Below are 20,216 nucleotides of genomic sequence, written 5' to 3' on the forward strand. Positions count from 1 at the left end.
TCCTTGAGAAGGAAGTTGAGAAAAAAATATGACAGGAGTAATGAAGGGTGGGGTCTAGACAGAGGAGATAAGAAGAAACTTCCTCTTCCCACCCAATCCCCAGATCTTGGCAGAGACTGGGAAAAGAATCAATAGCTATATGTGGGGAAAAAAAAATCTGTTTTATGGCGTGAATAATTAACACAAGCAATACACCGACAGTGATAGGAGGCAAAGGCAATTCCAGTGAGTGTAAAGCAAACTGGATAGACTCTTGGAGGGCATAAAACTTGCAGGATTACTGGGGACAGAAGAGGTTTTGGACTAGCCAAACTGCTCTTTCAGACAGCCAAAACAGATGTAACAAGCTGAATGGCCGTGTTCGCTGCAGGAACTATTCTATGGTTCTTCGAGAAATAAAGCTCTGAACTGACTGTGAAATACTGGCACGTTTTGAGGCCATGAACAGTGCAGTATAAATTTATGGCATTTTTTGCTTATTTTTTTCCAGTTACATTGCATCGTAAATTTGTAGCAAACAAGTTGATCATGCCATTCTTTACTAACTGATTAACGGCCATCTGAAAAGTCTTTCCAGGGAAGAGGACATTCAAAAGCTAGACTAATATCTTAGTTAATAAAGTGTGAAGCTGGATGAACACAGCAGGCCCAGCAGCATCTCAGGAGCACAAAAGCTGACGTTTCGGGCCTAGACCCTTCATCAGAGAGGGGGATGGGATGAGGGTTCTGGAATAAATAGGGAGAGAGGGGGAGGCAGACCGAAGATGGAGAAAAGAAGATAGGTGGAGAGGAGAGTATAGGCGGGGAGGTGGGGAGATAGGGAGGGGATAGGTCAGTCCAGGGAAGATGGACAGGTCAAGGAGGCCGGATGAGGTTAGTAGGTAGGAAATGGAGGTGTGGCTTGAGGTGGGAGGAAGGGATGGGTGAGAGGAAGAACAGGTTAGGGAGGCAGAGACAGGCTGGGCTGGTTTTGGGATGCCGTGGGGGGAGGGTAAGAACTGGGCTGGTTTAGGGATGCGGTGGGGGAAGGGGAGATTTTGAAGCTGGTGAAGTCCACATTGATACCTTTGGGCTGCAGGGTTCCCAAGCGGAATATGAGTTGCTTTTCCTGCAACCTTCGGGTGGCATCATTGTGGCACTGCAGGAGGCCCATGATGGACATGTCATCTAAAGAATGGGAGGGGGAGTGGAAATGGTTCATGACTGGGAGGTGCAGTTGTTTATTGCGAACCGAGCGGAGTTGTTCTGCAAAGCGGTCACCAAGCCTCCGCTTGGTTTCCCAATGTAGAGGAAGCCACACCGGGTACAATGGATGCAGTATACCACATTGGCAGATGTGCAGGTGAACCTCTGCTTAATATGGAAAGTCATCCTGGGGCCTGGGATGGGGGTGAGGGAGGAGTGTGGGGGCAAGTGTAGCACTTCCTGCGGTTGCAGGGGAAAGTGCTGGGTGTGGTGGAGTTGGAGGGCAGTGTGGAGCGAACAAGGGAGTCACAGAGAGAGTGGTCTCTCCGAAAAGCAGAGAAGGGTGGGGATGGAAAAATGTCTTGCGTGGTGGCGTCGGATTGTAGATGGCGGAAGTGTCGGAGGATGATGCGTTGTATCCGGAGGTTGGTGGGGTGGTGTGTGAGAATGAGGGGGATCCTCTTTGGGCGGTTGTGGCGGGGGCAGGGTATGAGGGATGTGTTGCGGGAAGTGCGGGAGATGTGGTCAAGGGCGTTCTCGACCACTGTGGGGGGAAAGTTGCGGTCCTTGAAGAACTTGGACATCTGGGATGTGCGGGAGTGGAATGCCTCATCCTGAGAGCAGATGCGGCGGAGGAATTGGGAATAGGGGATGGATTTTTTGCAGGAGGGTGGATGGGAGGAGGTGTATTCTAGGTAGCTGTGGGAGTCGGTGGGCTTGAAATGGACATCAGTTACAAGCTGGTTGCCTGAGGGAGACTGAGAGGTCCAGGAAGGTGAGGGATGTGTTGGAGATGGCCCAGGTGAACTTGAGGTTAGGGTGGAAGGTGTTGGTGGTGAAGCGGATGAACTGTTCGAGCTCCTCTGGGGAGCAAGAGGCAGCGCCGATACAGTCATCAACGTAACGGAGGAAGAGGTGGGGTTTGGGGCCTGTGTAGGTGCAGAAGAGGGACTGTTCCACGTAACCTACAAGGAGGCAGGCATAGCTGGGGCCCATGGCCACCCCCTTTGTCTGTAGGAAGTGGGAGGAATCGAAAGAGAAGTTGTTGAGGGTGAGGACGAGTTCAGCTAGGCGGATGAGGGTGGTGTCGGTGGAGGGGGACTGGTCGGGGCCTGTGGGGCAGGAAGAAGCGGAGGGCCTTGAGGCCATCTGCATGCGGAATGCAGGTGTATCGGGGCTGGACGTCCATGGTGAAAATGAGGTGTTGGGTGCCAGGGAATTGGAAGTCCTGGAGGAGGTGGAGGGCGTGGGTGGTGTCACGGACATAGGTAGGGAGTTCCTGGACCAAAGGGGAGAAAATGGAGTGCAGATAGGTGGAGATGAGTTCGGTGGGGCAGGAGTAGGCCGAGACAATGGGTCGACCAGGGCAGGCAGGTTTGTGGATTTTGGGAAGGAGATAGAAACGGCCGTGCGGGGTTGGGGAATAATAAGGTTGGAGGCTGTGGGTGGGAGGTCCCCCGAGGTGATGAGGTCATGAATGGTGTTGGAGATGATGGTTTGGTGCTCGGGGGTGGGGTCATGATCGAGGGGGCGTCGGAGAGTTGGCGTTTGGCCTTGGCGATGTAGAGGTCAGTGTGCCATACTACCACCGCGCCACCCTTGTCTGCGGGTTTGATGGTGAGGTTGGGGTTGGAGCGGAGGGCTGCCCGTTCTGCAGGGGAGAGGTTGGAGTGGGTGAGAGGGGTGGAGAGGTTGAGGCGGTTAACGTCTCGACGGCAGTTAGAGATGAAGAGGTCGAGGGAGGGTAGGAGGCCTGGGGGTGGTGTTTTAGTATCAATTTCAAACATACTAACTGAACACAGGGCACCCAGCTGCTGAAAAACAATAAAAGCAACTCTGGATTAATGCCACACTAATTCGAGGGATTTCTTTTAGTGATGCTTTTTTCCAACAAAAACGCAAATAGCTGAGAGCCATTATGCTATGTTTAACATTCTCTTATTTTTGCTAAGTGCTCGTATGAAGTGTTAACACCAACTTCAAGTGAAATGGCAGGGTTAAATCTGACATTTTAACAAAAGTAAAATTGACATAAATAGCAATGCAGTTATTAAATCAATAAAAGTTTCAATAGTATGTTCAGTTCAACATGCTTGGTATTCCAGTTCTTTCATATCGCTAGTGGCAAACAAAAATCGACCTGCAACAAATACTCTTCATTTCAAGGAAACAAAACCTTTTTGGGACTTAAAAAAAGTTTTATTTAATAATTCAAGATATATGCCCTCGTCGTCAGAAAGCTAATTCCTTAACAATTAAATGTGAAATGCATGTGATGGCAGAACATAGTTAATTCAAATTGACATGAAATAAAATAATTACACTGAAAAGAGATTCAATATTCAACCAATGGTTTACACATGCAACATTTTCTTAAAGTCAAAAACAAATCAACACACTAGTAACAACAATACTGCCACAAAAGCATTAGAGCTACAAAACAATTCCAAAATTGCCATACCCATTCTTTTGGCTGACGGAGTAGTGTGGGGTTTAAAAGCTGATACCTGCTCAGACAAACAAATTACTTTAATGTTGTGGGCATTTATAAGCATTGCAATTGTTCTGAGATGCAGAGTTCAGAGACCTAAAAAAAATTAGCCAGTTTCTGTCTTTCATTATCTGACATCATGCTCGAAACTCACATTTATGGGTCCTCAAAGAACTAAGCCAGGCTCAGCCAAATGTTCTTGTAACTGTATGTCCAATGGTCATGAAGACTTGGGCAAGGACATCGCTCAGAGCTGGCAAAGTTGTAACCAAACTAAATTCAATGCTGTTATAACAGTAGGAAATGAATTAGCACTGCTCATGATGTGGCATCTACATTGTGAGGCAAGTACATTAAAACACACTCATGATAGTTCACATCAGGTACAGACCTAAATCTGTGGACTGCAAACCTTTGAAATCCAATTATGTAGGTGTTGAGTGAGAACATAAGTACGGTCATGTAAAATCAACCCACAAATTGGTCGCTGCCGAGGTCTCACATTGTGGATCAAAGTCCAGCTTAAATGTCAGTTCAGCAATTGTTTACACAGTTTAAATCCATAAATTCCCTCGTGTTTTTGTGGCTCAACCATACTGCCAGCTTTAGAGGCCTTTCTGCATTTTTGTTGTAAGGTCCAAAATGTTAAAAGAACTGCATTTATGACAGTGGGGCCCCATTGTCTGGAGTTCATATATTAATTGGTTTTTTTTCTGAAATAAGTACAAGAGAAACCATGTTGTCAGGCACACTGCGCGTCACTCAAAAATTATTACTCAGCAGTCAGAGTCATATAGCACAGAAACAGATCTTTCGGTCCAACTCTTCCGTGCCAACCAAACATCCCAATCCAACCTTGTCCCATTTGCCAGCATGCTTCTATACCCTTCCTATTCATATACCCATCCAAATGCCTTTTAAATGTTCTAACTGTACCAGCCTCCACTTCCCCAGGCAGCTCATTCCATACATGCACCATGCTGTATGTGAACAACAATTACACCTCAGGTCCTTTTGAAATCTTTCCCCACTCACCTTAAAACTAGTCTAGGCAAAAGGCATTGGCTATTCACTGTGTCCAGGCCCCTCATGATTTTATAAGCCTCTATAAGGTTACACCTCAGCCTTCGACACTCCAGGGAAAGAAGACCCAGCCTATTCAGCCTCTCCCTCTCGCTCAAACCCTCCAGTCTCAGCAACATCCTTGTAAAGCTTTTCTGCACTCTCTCAAGTTTAATAACATCTTTCCTAAAGGAAGGTGACTAGAATGGCACACAGTATTATAAAAGTGGCCTCACCAATGTCCTATACAGCAACATGATATCTCAAATCCTACACTCAAATGTTCTAACCAATGAATGCAAGTGTGCCAAATGCCTTCTTCACCTCCCTGTTATGCACCAGCATCCCTAGGTCTCTTTGTTCAGCAACACTCCAGACGGCCCTACCATTAACTGTACGTGTCCAGTTCTGGTCACCCAGTTACAGGAAGGGTATTATCAAGCTGGAGAGCACTCAGAAGAGAGATTTACCAGAATGTTGCTGGATATGGAAGGTTTGACTTATAATGAAAGGTAGGATAGGCTGGGACTTTTTTTTTCCCCCATTGGAGCATAGGAGGTTGAGAGGTGACCTTAAAGAAGTTTATAAAATAACGAGGGTGATAGATACAGTTAACGGCAGTTACCCTTTCCCGAGGACAAGGGATTTAAAGACTGGAGGCACATTTTTAAAGCAAGAGGAGAGAGTTTTAAAAAAAAATACATGAGGCGCAATTTTCCTTTTTTAAAACAGAGTGATTTGTGTGTGAAATTCATTGAAATGGCTGAGCCAACCCTTCAGTTCAGGGGCATTTCAGGCAACAAAGCTTGTCTTGCTGGTGACACCCATATTGGATTATGATTTTAAAAAGTTCAGAAAACACATGACACTAGGTTATAGTCCAACAGGCTTATTTCAAACACAAGCTTTTGGAGCCTCACTCCTCCAGGTGTTGGTGAGAGAGGTGCGTCAGGCATAGGTTTTATAAGTAAAAGCTCAAAGGGTCACACAGCTGATGAGGAAGTACTAAACAAACCTAAGATGCTGTTAAATCTTTAATCAGTTAGGTTTTAATTGATTAATATGTATGTGTAAATCCCTGAATTTCTTTATTGTCACTGTCCTGAGTGAACCAAATGTTTTCATCAGTGTAAAGAAGAGGTGACATTTTAGGGCAGGCAATGCACATAAGGTGTGAGGCCTTGTTAAGGATCGAAATTCTGAAGAAGGGTCCCAATCCCAAACAGCTTTTCTGCTCCTCTGATTCTGCCTGGTTTGCTGTGTTCCTCAACTTCCACGCTGTTATCTCTGACTCCAGCATTGGCAATTCATACTATTTCTGAGACATTGTTTAGAATCTGTGTGCACGAGGGGTCATAGTTTTAAGCTGGTTGGTGGAAAGTATAGAGGGGATGTCAGAGGCAGGTTCTTTACGCAGAGAGTTGTGAGAGCATGGAATGCGTTGCCAGCAGCAGTTGTGGAAGCAAGGTCATTGGGGTCATTTAAGAGACTGCTGGACATGTATATGGTCACAGAAATTTGAGGGTGCATACATGAGGATCAATGGTCGACACAACATTGTGGGCTGAAGGGCCTGTTCTGTGCTGTACTGTTCTATGTTCTAAATAAACTTCCTGAGGAAGCAGCGGATGCAGATCCAATGACAACATTTAAAAGACTTTTGGATAAGTACATGAACAGGAAAGGTTTGGAAGGATATGGGCCAGGAACAAGCAGGTGACACCCGTTTGTGGTTATGGTCAGCATGAACTGGTTCAACTGAATGGTCCGTTTCCATGCTGTATGACTATGATTACAAATCCTGTGCTTATTTGAGGTTGTTGACTTGCTCACCGAGCTGGCTGGTTTTCGTTCAGACGTTTGGACACCATGCTAGGTGACGTCATCAGTAGAGCCTCCAATGAGACTATATTATTCTGCTCCACTTGGAATTTATACTGTCTGGTCTGCTATGACGAGTACTGTCATTTCCGGTTTTGATCTGTATAGGTTTATATGAGGTTCAATTCAATATGTCTGTTGATTGCATTACGGGTGGAGAACCATGCCTCATACAGAATTGCACTCCATATACAAACCCATGCAGATCAAAACCAGAAATGACACTGCCACCACAACGGACCAGACAGTATAAATTCCAAGGAGAGTAGAGCATCGTTTCATCGGAGGCTCCACTGTTGAGGTCACCTAGCATGCTGATGAAACATCTGAACAAAATCAAGCCAATGTGGCGAGCAAGTCAACAATCTCACCCAGAACCCACGCTACAGATCTTTGTCAAACCCTGCCCTGGTTTGTCTTACCAAAGTGCAATATCTCACATCTATCTAAACGATCTATCTATCACTCTTTGTCCCACTGGCCCATCTGATCAGGTCCTTTTGTCTTCCAAGATAAACTTCTTCACTGTCCACTACACCAATAATTTGGTTGTCATCTGCAATCATGCCAAAAAATGCTATCTCAGTCACATCAATGTTTTTTGAAATGGATCAGTAATGACTGTTATTAACACAACACATACTTATCCCCACCTCACCTTCACTGTGAAAATTCCTATGATACTGCCTGAGGCCGTAAGTTTTGGTCTTCTTCAATCTCAGATCACCTCTCTTTCCAAAGTCTGCATCCTGCGTTCCTTCCCAAAACAAAATCAAACAAAATTCTGCAACTAACATCCTATTTTGCACTGATACAAATACAAATGAGTATTTCAAAAATCTGTGTAAGTTTCTTCAAGGTCTCAACTTCATTACTTCTTCAAATTTCTCTGGCTCTACTTATAAAATTGCAGCCTCCCCTCTTCCAGTTGAAGTTGTTCGTTCAATTACATGATCCTCTTCAGCCTTCCATTTGACTACTGGCTGATGATGCAGCAACTGTAGCCCTGAACTCCACCATGTTCTCTCTGACTACATCAGTCTCTATTTTAGAAAGTCTTTTCATCACCCATCTCTTTAATATGGGCTTCAGTCACATCCTCTGCTCTTTTCCCAATAACTGTTTGGTCTTCTCACCCTAAGTGATCCCTGCTTTTTTTTTAAAAAAATAGTCTAACTATAATTAAAACCACTGAACAAATGCAAGTTGTCATTACTGTAGTAAGAAACCGGCAGGCCTGTTTCTAAAACTATTCTGAAATGCTCTGAATAGATCGGCAGAAATTTGAAAACATATTCACTAACCTATTAACAGTTGTGTTTTTGCTGCTGAAATGGAGATTAGCATCTCACCTCAATCTCCTTTGATTTCCCTTTACTATTAATAATTTATGCTTAGAAATTAGTCAGAGGAAAGAGCTAGGAGAAGGTCAAAATAAAGCTGGCACTAGAACAGAAAGGCAGGCTTACAAAAGAGGTGGCCAAAAACGTCCCTACATTTTTGCAACAAGTTTCCTCATCCATTTTCTGTCATTTTGTGGACAATTAAACAGGAAAAATATGCTTGAGATATCAAATGAAGAAGTTAAGACAGGCATTGAAAAAAAGGAAAAAAAACCGAAAGAAGATTTCAAAGTGAGCACTAAGAAGATGTTTCCTATTAAAAACTTTATATGGCATTTTGATACCTAATTTACAACTTATGGATGAAACTACAATAGCAAAATAGTTCCTTTTTCAAAACTTTTATGACAATATTTCAGAGAAACAGTGTAGAAACTGAAAGTATGCAGAACTATCTTGCCTTAGGGAAAGTTTCATTTTCCTCCATGCGCCAGAACCTAAAGCATACTGGTTGACAAGAATCAACAACTGTATCAGCCAACTTACTATCATTTGGCGCTTAGCAAAAACAAAACTGACGACTTGGAAATATAGCCCAAGTAACTTACTCCAATATTACTAATGGAAAAATGCTAAGTTGATTTCCTTTCAGCTACACACAAGTTTAATCAATTTTAATATTTCTTGTCCTTGTTCTTTTTAAAAAAATCTTGGATGGTCATGGAATTACAATCAGAATGAAATCAAATCATTTGTCATAGTTATGTAGGATATTCAAAAAACGCTTCTTTCTACACTCAGTTCAAATATGAGACAGCATTTATTGCCCATCCCTAACTGCCAAAAAGCAGTCAAGAATCGACTACATTGCTATGGGTCTGGAGTCACTAGGTAAGTATGGTATACTTTGTTCCCTGAAGGCATCAGTAAACGAGATGGGTTCACATGATAATGAGCATTAACATGGTCACCATTAGACTAGCATTGTGAATCGAGGCTTTGGTTTTACTGAATTCAAAATTCACTACCTATGTGTGATTTGAACCCATGTCACCAGGTCCTGGATAATCTGGTCCTTTTACCTAGATACCATGGCTATTCCAGCATATGGTGCATATAACCAAACATTTGCATTCAATAATTTCACTAACTAGGTAGTAATTTTATCATAAATATAAATGTTATTCCATTCATGCAATATAAAATGAATTGAGGGTCTGTGGATAAGCTGTCCTGCTCCACCCACATCACTGGTCCTTATCAAACCTCGAAGCAGTTTCATTTACCAGGCGGCATTATAAAAATGCTTCACTTTACTGGTTGTTTGCCTGTTAACCGGTTTCCAAGTGCTTAGCACCTCTCAATGCAAGAGAATGACGTCAGCCACCCTCATAGATTAAGCACAGTGTTCCAGAATTCAGGTGACCATCCTGGATTCATATTTTGTTCCATAGCTAACCAACTTATTTTATCTCTGTATTTTACAGTTTGCTTTCTGTTTGGAGGAACAGTCGCAATTCAAAAACAATACGACAATCTATGTTCTCCAGAAGTTAGTGTTTCATTTTAATGAGTGTGGAAAGTCTTGTGATACTTCATCCAGGTGACTTTTTCCACATATAAACTTTAACTATGAGTATCACTGTGCTATGCGATATAAAAAGCATCAGGAGCTGAGTCTAACCCTAACTTCATCTCTGCATTCACACAATGGCCCTGAGTAATCATTTCTGAAAGCAGTTGTAGTAAGCAGAACTTAGTTATCTTCTAAAATGTCTTACTTTTGTTGAGAAGTCTCCTTAAACCTTACTTCTTTAAATACAATTTCAGCAGTTCCCTAACTCTTCTCACCTTCGTGTAGGGGTTCAACTTGAACTGTGAAGCAACTGAAGATGACACTGTCATTTTCAAAGCACTATATAAATGTAAATTATTGTTGAACTATTGGAAAATTGGGATAGCCACCCCCAAAACCAAATGTAAATTTAAAACTTCCACCTTTGCATCAGCAAAGATCAACTAACTCAACACATAACAGGGATTAAACCTGGGATTCGTAACTTTAGCTGGATCATACACCACATGAACTACTTACCTGCTGAAATAATTCCCTTAAGTGTTCCAATGTTTTTACTTTGCATCCTTTTGGTGAGTGACTTTGTTTAAAATAGCTTATTCGGAGCTTAGGGTAAGATTTGTACTTGCTTTACAGCCCACTGAAAACAATGCTTTGTACACATGTAAATTTTATCTTTTATGAGAAAACACTTAATCAACTGATGAGATATGTTATACTACATTATGACTCCGATCATGGGCTTACAATAAAAAAACTAGAAATAAGCATTATACTTAAATGATTCCTTAACAAAAGTTAAAACACCTAATTAAAGTATCTTTCCCATCAGTTCGACCTTGACAATGTTACATTTTTAAAAACAATTATTCTTGCGTGTGTAATATATATAAAATCAGCCATTCAACTACTGAAAAACCATTCACCCAAAATTTGAGAGGATTCATGCCATAAGGCCAATGAATTTTGCTTCCCAACTTTTTAGAATGTGATCTCATTTCAAATTAATCTTAGTGCTTTACAATTTTAAACTTATTATTGTGCTGAATGCTTTTATTTTCTCAAATAAGGTAGCAGCTAAGTTATGCATTAATCTACCATACATCATAATGTCATTGCCATAAATATGTGCACACAAATGGAATAGATTCCACACTGTAAATAATATTTGCAAGTCCTCTAAAATCTGGAAAATGCATTTGTTACATCATCTCTTTGTATCAAACAACTTATTTACATTTCAGATTACATTTTTCATGAAACACTGAGATCTATCAGCACTAAGAGTCTGAAATAATGAGGGAGAAAGACTTTTAACAACACATCAGGTCTACATTACTTCCGTGTCAAAAAGAAAGGTTTCTTCTGCAGTGATGGCTCATTTATTCTGCCCATAATTGAGAAGCAAAGATGAAACTGATGAACTTTTACTGCCCATTTGTCTTTAGCAGACAATTAAGACTGAGGAGATCAAAATGGATTATCATACCACGCAGACAACCAGCCTAGCAGTCATACATCTCCGAGGCCACAGATTTGTGACTCCCTTTCATCCCTCCCCTTTATTCTTACGCTTTTTCCTCTCTAAAGGCTGCAGTAGCTTTGTGGCTCAAGGGAAGCCAAAAGCCTAGCCATCATTAGTCAGTCACAGATGCTGAAGTAACATGCTTTTTCTGTTTCTAAAGGATCGAGCCACAATAATTTGTGACAAAGTCCCCTGCAGTAGTATAAAGACCTTCAGGAATAAAATTTCACTAGTAGTTGCAGCACCAAAGTCTCTGATCTTCCGCAATGACTACAGTACATTTAAAATTTATTTTACCCACAAACAAGCAGACACATCAGGATTTGGTAGTCTTCTTTACAAGTAATACTTTAAAAAAAATCATTTTTCTTTTGGCAGTTACAAGAATGAGAGTCAATGTAAAGTTTACTTCTATCAGAAAAACCAGCAAATAGGCTCTTGCTGACAAAAAGGTCACCATTTTCCAATTAAGAGCAAGACTAAACCAAACATTTGTACAAAAGAACAACACTTAAAGGCAACTGTGGTATAGATCTTTATTGAGATGCATGCAAATGATTTAAGCCATTAATTCAGAAACACATTTAGAATAAGTCCTTTGTGTAAGCACCAAATACACAAAGAAACCAATGTTGAGGCTTTAAAAAGGAAAATAAAACCACATCTCCCAGTTTTGCTTTTTGATAAAGACTCATAATTATTCGAAACGATTTACAGGACAGGAGTCATATATAGAGCTTATGATGACATCATAAGGTCAAACAAGCTCAAGGGGTTTTAAACCACGGTCCAAACCCCCAGATGAGAAATCACTCCCATGCATTCATTATTTTGATAGTGCATACATTGTGGTACTGATGGGAAAGTTTTATTAACCATGGAAAAAAAATGTTTATTTTAAATCTGTCAAATTATAAAAAGGAAGGCTTACTTTTGAAAGTTCACGTATTTTCTGCTTTACATTTTAGACATTCCTTTTGAGATAAGCTATCCAATTGGGACAAACTTAGATTTCTCTCCCACTATAAGGGCTATTTATTTCTACACACTGTCGCCTGCTAAATGTACCTTTCTCTAGTCAATAAAGTATACAGGTAAACCACCACCTATCCACTCTTAACAAGACAAGTGCAAAAGGTGTTGAAGGTTTATACACTAATGTCTGTCTGTGTAATGTGTCTCACCACCATCAGAGGACACAATTCTGATGCACCGGTGCCCTAGAAACTCCATCAAACAATTCATGATTATTTCAGTCTCACTAATGTTATATATAATGGTAACAGCCAAAAGTGGAGGAACCTCATGAAAGTCTGAGACCTGAAACTTTTTCGGTCTCTGCGGATATTTTAACTGACTGATTTTCTTCTAGCATTTCCTGCTTTTATTTCATAAAATAAGAGCTTTGAAGAACATAAGATATATGTAAGATCTCAAGTAACAGTAGATGATATAACCCCTTAAGTCTGCTGTGCCATTCAAATCAATCATGGCCGATCATCCGAATAAACCACACTTTGCTTATTCATTCTTCACATCCCTCAGCTTCCTGAAAAAAAAGGGTAATATGTGCCCATCTCAACTTTAAATATTTTCAATGATGAAGGATCCACAAGCAAGTGGATGGAGAATTCCAAAGATTCACAATTCTTAAGAATAAAGAAATTTCTCTTCATCCAAGTCCAAAATGATCGGTCCCTCTGCAGAGACTCTGCCCACACATTCTAGATTCCACAGCCAAGGAAAGCAACTTTTCAATCTCAACACTATCAAGACCTTACAACTGTGTATGCTTCAATGAGATCACCTCTCATCCTCCTAAACTCCAGAGATCATTGGTGCAACTTAGTCTGCATTTCAATATTGAACAACTCTCTTATCACAGGAACCAACACCGCACCCTCCCCACCTGACTCCACCCCCAGTCTCCTTACATTTTACTGTATTTTCACAAATACAAATAACATAAATTTCTGTCTAGTATGCCCAAATCCTTTTGAGCAACAAGACATACGAGCCTTCTTCCTTTTCCAAAATATTCTGCTTCTCCATCCTTACTACCAATCTCTCACTTTCCCACATTACATTCAACTTGTTGCTTTGCTCCCCATTCACTTAATGTGTCTATATAGTCTTTACAAGAAGGATAATAAAAAGAAAAGAAGGGGAGCAAGAGTCTTGGATCTGAAACAACAAATCTGTTTCTCTCCAGAGGGGCTGCCTGACCTACCAATTACTTCCAGCATTTTCTGCTTTTATTTCAGATGTTCAGCAGTATTGTGTTTTGGTTTATATTTCTTCAGCTTCAAGGGTCTTCTTACAGCTTTCTATCATTAACGAACTTGTATACACTACATCACTGGTTCCCTTTAATCTACACTCAGCTACATCCTCAAAAAGCTCTGATAATTTTGCAAATATGACTTCCCATTTGTGAAACTATGCTGTATTTTCATAATTATACAATGTTTTCTGAGTTCATTCTTCAGGCATCCTTAATAATTGATTCCAGCAATTTCCCATTGATTACTGTCAGGCCACCTGGCCAGAAGTCCCTGCTTTCTCTCTAACTTGAGTAACAGCATTACGTTTGCTAAGTTGAAATTTGTTGGAACCGTTCAGGAATCTAGGGGATTTTGAAAAATTATAACCAGAGTGAGTAACTACCATCCCTGCTTTTGTCTCTTTCACAAGCATAGAATGTGGACCATCAGATCATTGGTATGTGTCAGATTGTAGTACCTTCAGTTCCTCATTCATTTCAGCCCCATCTGCTCAAATACTGCCACATTTCCTTAAAACATGCCTGCTCCCCCAAACCTTGGTTCATCTAAGCTATTTGTAATAGGAATGATACCATTCAGCTCAAAACTTTAGACTGAGGACAGACTCCCCTAGATAAGGGTATATTGGAGTTGACAGATTTCACTGGATGCCTCACATGTTAAGAATAGTCACTCTCTATGGTGCCAAAAGACAACTGGAGTACATCGACAATAATTCCACACCTTTACCAAAAGGATCAGTATGATTATAATGATTTTTGGAATGATTGTGGGGCAGGGAGAGAAGAACCATTGGGGAGAATTTCTAAAGGAAAGGTTTTTCATTGCTTTAAATACGTACAATAAATTTAACTAAGAATAAAAGTGTGCAAGATATAGAACAATACAGATCTTTCCATTGTATCAAAAGGCTGTGTGCAGTCAAATTCGGGCCATTTCCTCAAGGACAGAGGTGGGTTAAAGAGCAACAAACACAAGCAGCTCTCACATGCCTCCTAGCGATCATCGCAAAAATATCTTAACGCAGAGAGATCCATAGTTCACTCTCAGTCCTGGACATCCAGAAAGGAAGAGGGAAAATAAATGGAAAGTTTCATCATATTTTATGTTTCAATAATTCGTTAGCTTGGAAACAATTAACAGTAAGCTTCTATCACTCTACATTTAATATCCTAATGGGATAGTGCGAACAATAATCAGCATTTTTTTCAGAGCTGCCATCAAGAGAACTGATTAGAGAAACTGTTCTAGTGCAGTCATGTATTAGGACTTCAAAATTTCACGGTGGCAATGTTTGAATCTCATGCTACCGATGCTCTTTTTCTTGAACTTGCAATTTGTCATTTAAACAGCTATTTGCCAGATATCAGCTACAAAGAAAACTCAGAAAGAAATCTGTTGTCCACGTAAGTAAGCATAGATTTTACTTCATAGAATTGCTTTGAAAAATGCCAAGCTGGGTTGCAAATTTTGCCTCTTACTGTATATTTTTTCAAACTGTCAATGTCATCATCATCTTCATCAGTGGCTCTTAATTATCACCCCCATCTCTTCCCCAAAAAATTCATTTGTCTCCTTCATTAAACTGAACAGCAGTGATATCTTGAGTGACTCTGAAATAAATTTTGCTATGTTAAAAAAAGTTAATTACGCATTCCAAACCTGGTCGCTGTAGTCCTCAGGGAATTGTCTCCGCACCTCAGGATCTGTAAATAATTGACAGATAATATTAATTGGCTTTGGATTAGCGAGCAAGCAGAGTATCACACATTAATATTTGATCAGAAGATGATAGGGACCTGGCAGGGGATCCAAGGGGCAGCTGAGGCTGTTATGTTGATTAGGGCCAGTGAGAACTGTTCAAGGCTTCCCCTTTTTCCCTCCTCCAGTTAGGAAAAAAAGGAGAATATTTGGCACACCCTTTAGCTTCAAGACAGTTTTCTACCATAACCTCCTACAAGCTGTAAATTGTCATCTGGATGTGTTACCAGAATATCAGAAGGTCTTTCAAATTCCAGAGAGCCTGCTTTGATTGTGATTTTATTAGCTACCTAGCTTGGCTGACTACAGAGCATAATAAGATAAATGTCCCAAATTTAGGTTACATCTCTGCCAGCTACTCATGTTCCGCTACCAGCATCCAGCAGAGCCTGCACAGTGCTATCAGAGATCAACTTATGAATAATAGGGGGACATACAGAAGGGTCAATTTAATGCGTGGAACTCTTCCAAAAAAAAAACCCGATTCCAAACAGTTCCTTGAGGCTAATTAGAACAGTGCTGAACCTTTGTCAGCATGCATGACAACAGTATCAAAGATTTAAGGAGGGGGGGGGAAAAGGAATGCCGTACATACAGAACACTAAGTGACAGAAAATATTTCTTAAAACATAAGCTTCAACTTGTTTTGTCAGATCTCTGCTGTCATTAGATTATGAAATGCAGAATATTGGCAGGGGATTGTCATGTACTTCTATTAGCCTCAATTACATGAATGCAGTTAATTGACACAAAATTAGAATTAACTGCTGATCCAGATGAAACAGCATTACACAGTAAAAACAATGATGATCAGTAGAATACAGATTCAGTCTTGTGACAACAACAAAGAAAATTCTCCACACTCAGAAGACAGAAAACAAAACACATATTGGAATTAATTTATGCTTAAATAATGTTTTCAAAAATTCCAGAATAAAATTATTTCAGAATTCCCCTGTAGGATGTATAAGCAAAACACATCATCCAGCCATAGAATATATACTTGAATGTAACAGTGTGTTAATGTTGATGCCAGCAACTTTATGTAATTTGCGCTCAATTCATGCTCTAGTATCCCTAGAATACTGTAGCTGCTGGGTAAATGAAAAAAAAATTGCAGCAAGTCAATTCATAACAAGTTGATCCATTTAATGATTTGAGAACATTACTGATTTTGGATAAACATACATCTTTAACCCTTTAGGCTTCTTCTGTCCAAACACTGAAACTTGATATGACCAAAATATCTTTGTTTAGAAAGAAGCAGAAGTACAAAAATCATAAACATATCAAATGTTTTGAAGGCAACTGTGGAAATGCAATAATTAGCAGAAAACTCTGAACTTAAATATGTTCATTGACAATATATTGCAACTGAATCTGACCCCACGTTACTGGTGAAAGTCATGAGTGTCAGGCCTCTTGGTTACGTATGGCAACTTGTACAGTTATTAATTAGTTCGGAACTTGTTCCGTAGAAGACTATTGCTAATCAATGACAACACACACACTGCAACAAAAATATCCACCGAAATATATTTTAGGTTTGAGGTTACTAGGTAGGTAATTGAAATATTGACTCGAAATTCTGTTCCATATGAAATCTAGGTTTGTTCAGCACATTACCATGGTAAAGTGAGAAAGCCTAAACACACATTTAAATAGGAAGTGGGTCTAATTGCAAGACAGTTACCAGATATTTAAATTTTAGATTCACATATCAATTTAATATCTAAGCAAAAATAATTAGTTTGCATATGGCTGGCTCATAGGGCTTTTCTAAATAAAACGAAAAAAACTCTCACTAGAATCCAAGGTTCAGTGAATTGCACCTGCTGGTTGTATGAATTTTATGATTTTCTAAATATTCCAAAATCAATAGCATTTGGTCTGGTATTTATATCGTCAGAAAAATAAATGTATTAACTGGATTTTACAATAATTATACTAAACACACTTTTTTTACACCCATCCCAGAAAACCAAATCTACTCCTAGTTTCATTTTGATTTAATTTTAACTGTGGACGGTTTTTTTCTTAATCTACAGATCCAGTGTGGATTTCAAAGGTGGACTTCTATTGCTGTGAAAAAGCAAGCTATCAAAGAGTCTAAGGAAATCTCTTCCCTTAAGCTTCTTTTTCTGTACCATAATTTACCTTCTTGAAGCAAGGGTACAATTTCCTCCTCATCGTCTAAGATTGTTGTGGCGCAAGTTGAACTTATTATCATTGTCCAAAGAAGTCATCAATAAATACCAAATACCTTACTATTGAAAGTATTAACTAATCTACAGTTCACATGGGAGGACTTGCTTTTCTGTAACTAAACCAATTTTCATTAAAACTCTAACAACAGTATTTAGATTAAACAATATTTTCTGCTTAGGTGATCCAACATACAAGAGAACTGACTTATAAACACTGGTAATTGACACTGTTTTTAAAAAAATGGGAAACAAGAAGTGGCCTTGAGACAGAAAACAAATAACCACATCACCTTATCGCAAATTATTAGCTTAAGATTCTGAAACATTGAGACATAAGAGTTTACATTTCAATTTGTGGGAGTGTGCAAAGCTAGAGGCCATCCATATAAGATAGTCATCAAGATATCAAACAGAGAATGTTATCATCCAAAGAGTTACGGGAATTTGGAACTTGCTACGAGACTGAGTAACTGACATGAATACCATAAAATACTAACAAAAGAATAAAGAATTGGAATAACTTAACTCTATTAGAAAACTTAATAGAACAACAGATTATCTGACTACTAAACAGTAGCTGTTCCAATATAGATGTTACTATAACGTCTCATATTATCCATCTCAAACACCCCCATGTCAAAGGCAAATTCAGTAAAATAGACTGTCTCACCTGCAATTCTGGCAGAGACAGAGACCGAACTGTACCTTTTCAGCTGTAACACAGAAGGATGTAACAGCTTCTAAAACCAACTTCAACAGCCCCAACAACTATTGAAGCTACGCTAAAGTGCACTCTGTGGCAGCCTAACTTCAGCCATTGGTGCTGCTTCTATTGCTCCAAACTTTTTATTTTATTAAAAAAACTCCAAGGCCCCTCAAGCTGTTTATTTTATTGGCCTGGAAGACCACTTATTATCTCTGTCTCAACCTCTCTTCAATAAACACAATCCAGGAAAAAGTACATGTCTGAAAACAATAGAATCGTCAGACTAGCCTATCCTTAGCTCTGTGATCTGCCACTCTGTCTCTCTATGCTCTTGCTTCTGGTTTCCCCAACTTGCACCACTTTTTGCTCCTCAAGCCATCTTTATCAAGGAATCTCCTCAGCATCTCTATCTTTCCACCTCTCATCTTATTCAAAAACTTCCATTCCCGGCTTTTGGGCAATACTTTTATTCTCTGAAATCACATTGAGGCAAAAGTGAAACCATCAGCATAAACTCACTTTCTCCCACAATGCAAAGTTTCCAGGGCATTTTTCAACACATTACAAACATAACAGAAATGCCAGTTGTAAATCAAGCAGAACTGCTAATGACTCCTGGGCGCAACTGGGCATGCCCTGATGTGGCAAGAATATTGGTGAGCATAGCATAAGGAGTTAATTGGGCAAGAGCCCAAAATTCAGATTCCTGCCATCAGATTCAATATATGCAATTAACCCTCTGTGGCAAGAACCATTTCTCACCATCAGATGGTGAGAAACAAACTTGCATATAATTGCATCCCATTAATTACCCTGCTCTCTGGAACTGACCTCTCCGTCCCAAATAAAGGTCCATCCAACTTAAGACGCATCACAAGAACAGTCTTGGTCTTCTCTGGCCAATTCAACGGCCCTTTTCGCAAAGTTCCAATGAGAGCCAATTTTCTCTTGCAATGACCCACAAAGAAGGGATACAGTATGATGGGAATAGGCACAGGAGAAGTTTGTGAGCATTCCTCTCCATGCAAAGTGGCAGGGTGAGTAGGCTGAAAGGTCCCAGAGGTTGAGGCAGTTGTGAGCCTTTGAGTGCCCATCACACACATAATGCTCAGTCTTGCAGGCTGTGAACTTTTGTGAGATGCCTGTGTGGCGACAGAGTGAGACTGAGTGATACCCAGGAGAGAGTGAGTAAGCAGAGATGAGGTAGTGCCATTGAAGCATCTTTACAGAACACAGGAGATCACTGACGTTTTCCTTCTCTGCTTTCCAGTCCTTCCGGGGAGGGTCAGTGGCATTCAACTCAGAGTCATACAACACGGAAACAGACGCTTTGGTCCAATTTGTCCACACCAGTCTGAGCTTGTCCCATTTGCCAGCATTCGGCCCACATCCTTCCTATTCATTTACCTATCCAGATGCCTTTTAAGTGTTGTAATTGTACCGTCCTCCACACCTTCCTCTGGCAATTTATACCATACATGTACCACCATCTGCGAGAAAACGGTGCTCCTGAGGTCCTTTTTAAATCATTCCCCTCTCACTTTAAATCTATATCCTCAAGTTTATGACTCGCCCAACCCAAGAAAAAGACCTTATCTAGTCACTCTATCCACATGATTTACATGCATTTGGAAAGGCAAGGACCGATTAAAGATAGTCATTATAAACCTCTCTAAGGTCACCTCTCAGCCTCCAATGCTCCCGAGAAAATAGCCCAAGCCTATTCAGCCTCTCCCTATAATTCAAGCTCTCCAGTCCTGACAATATCCCTTTAAATCTTTTCTGCACCCTCTCAAGATTAACTTCATCCTTCCTGTAGAAGGGCAACCAGAATTGAATGCAGTACTCTTAAAAAAACAAAAGCATCACCAATGTCCTGTACAGCCGCAACATGACATCCCAACTCCTATATGCAATGACCTGACGGATAAAAGGCAAGTGTGCCAAACACCATCACCATCCTGTCTCCAATTTCAAGGAATTATGCACCTGCACCACTTGGTCTCTTTACTTGGCAAAACCCCTCATGACCCTACCAATAACTGCACAAGTCCTGCCCTGATTTGCCCTACCAAAATGTAACACCTCACATTTATCTAAATTAAACAGCATTTGCCACTCCTTTGACCACTGGCAATAGGCCATTTCTGGCATAATCTTCTCATTGCCCAATACACAACCTAATTTGGTGTCA

At 40.3% G+C, this 20,216-nt stretch overlaps 1 protein-coding gene across 5 annotated transcripts in view; it reads right to left on the reverse strand.

Annotated features, from left to right (window-relative positions):
- The window catches only part of LOC125465413 (DENN domain-containing protein 1A-like), a 522,997-nt gene that overhangs the window by 386,112 nt on the left and 116,669 nt on the right, over positions 1–20,216 (reverse strand). For all 5 annotated transcript variants that reach the window (XM_059638169.1, XM_048558890.2, XM_048558889.2 and 2 more), the window contains exon 3: positions 15,011–15,054. In XM_059638169.1, coding sequence (XP_059494152.1) covers positions 15,011–15,054 — 44 coding nt within the window. The remainder of the gene's footprint in view (positions 1–15,010; positions 15,055–20,216) is intronic.

This window comes from Stegostoma tigrinum, chromosome 29 (genome assembly GCF_030684315.1).
Source record: "Stegostoma tigrinum isolate sSteTig4 chromosome 29, sSteTig4.hap1, whole genome shotgun sequence".
Lineage (NCBI taxonomy): Eukaryota > Metazoa > Chordata > Chondrichthyes > Orectolobiformes > Stegostomatidae > Stegostoma > Stegostoma tigrinum.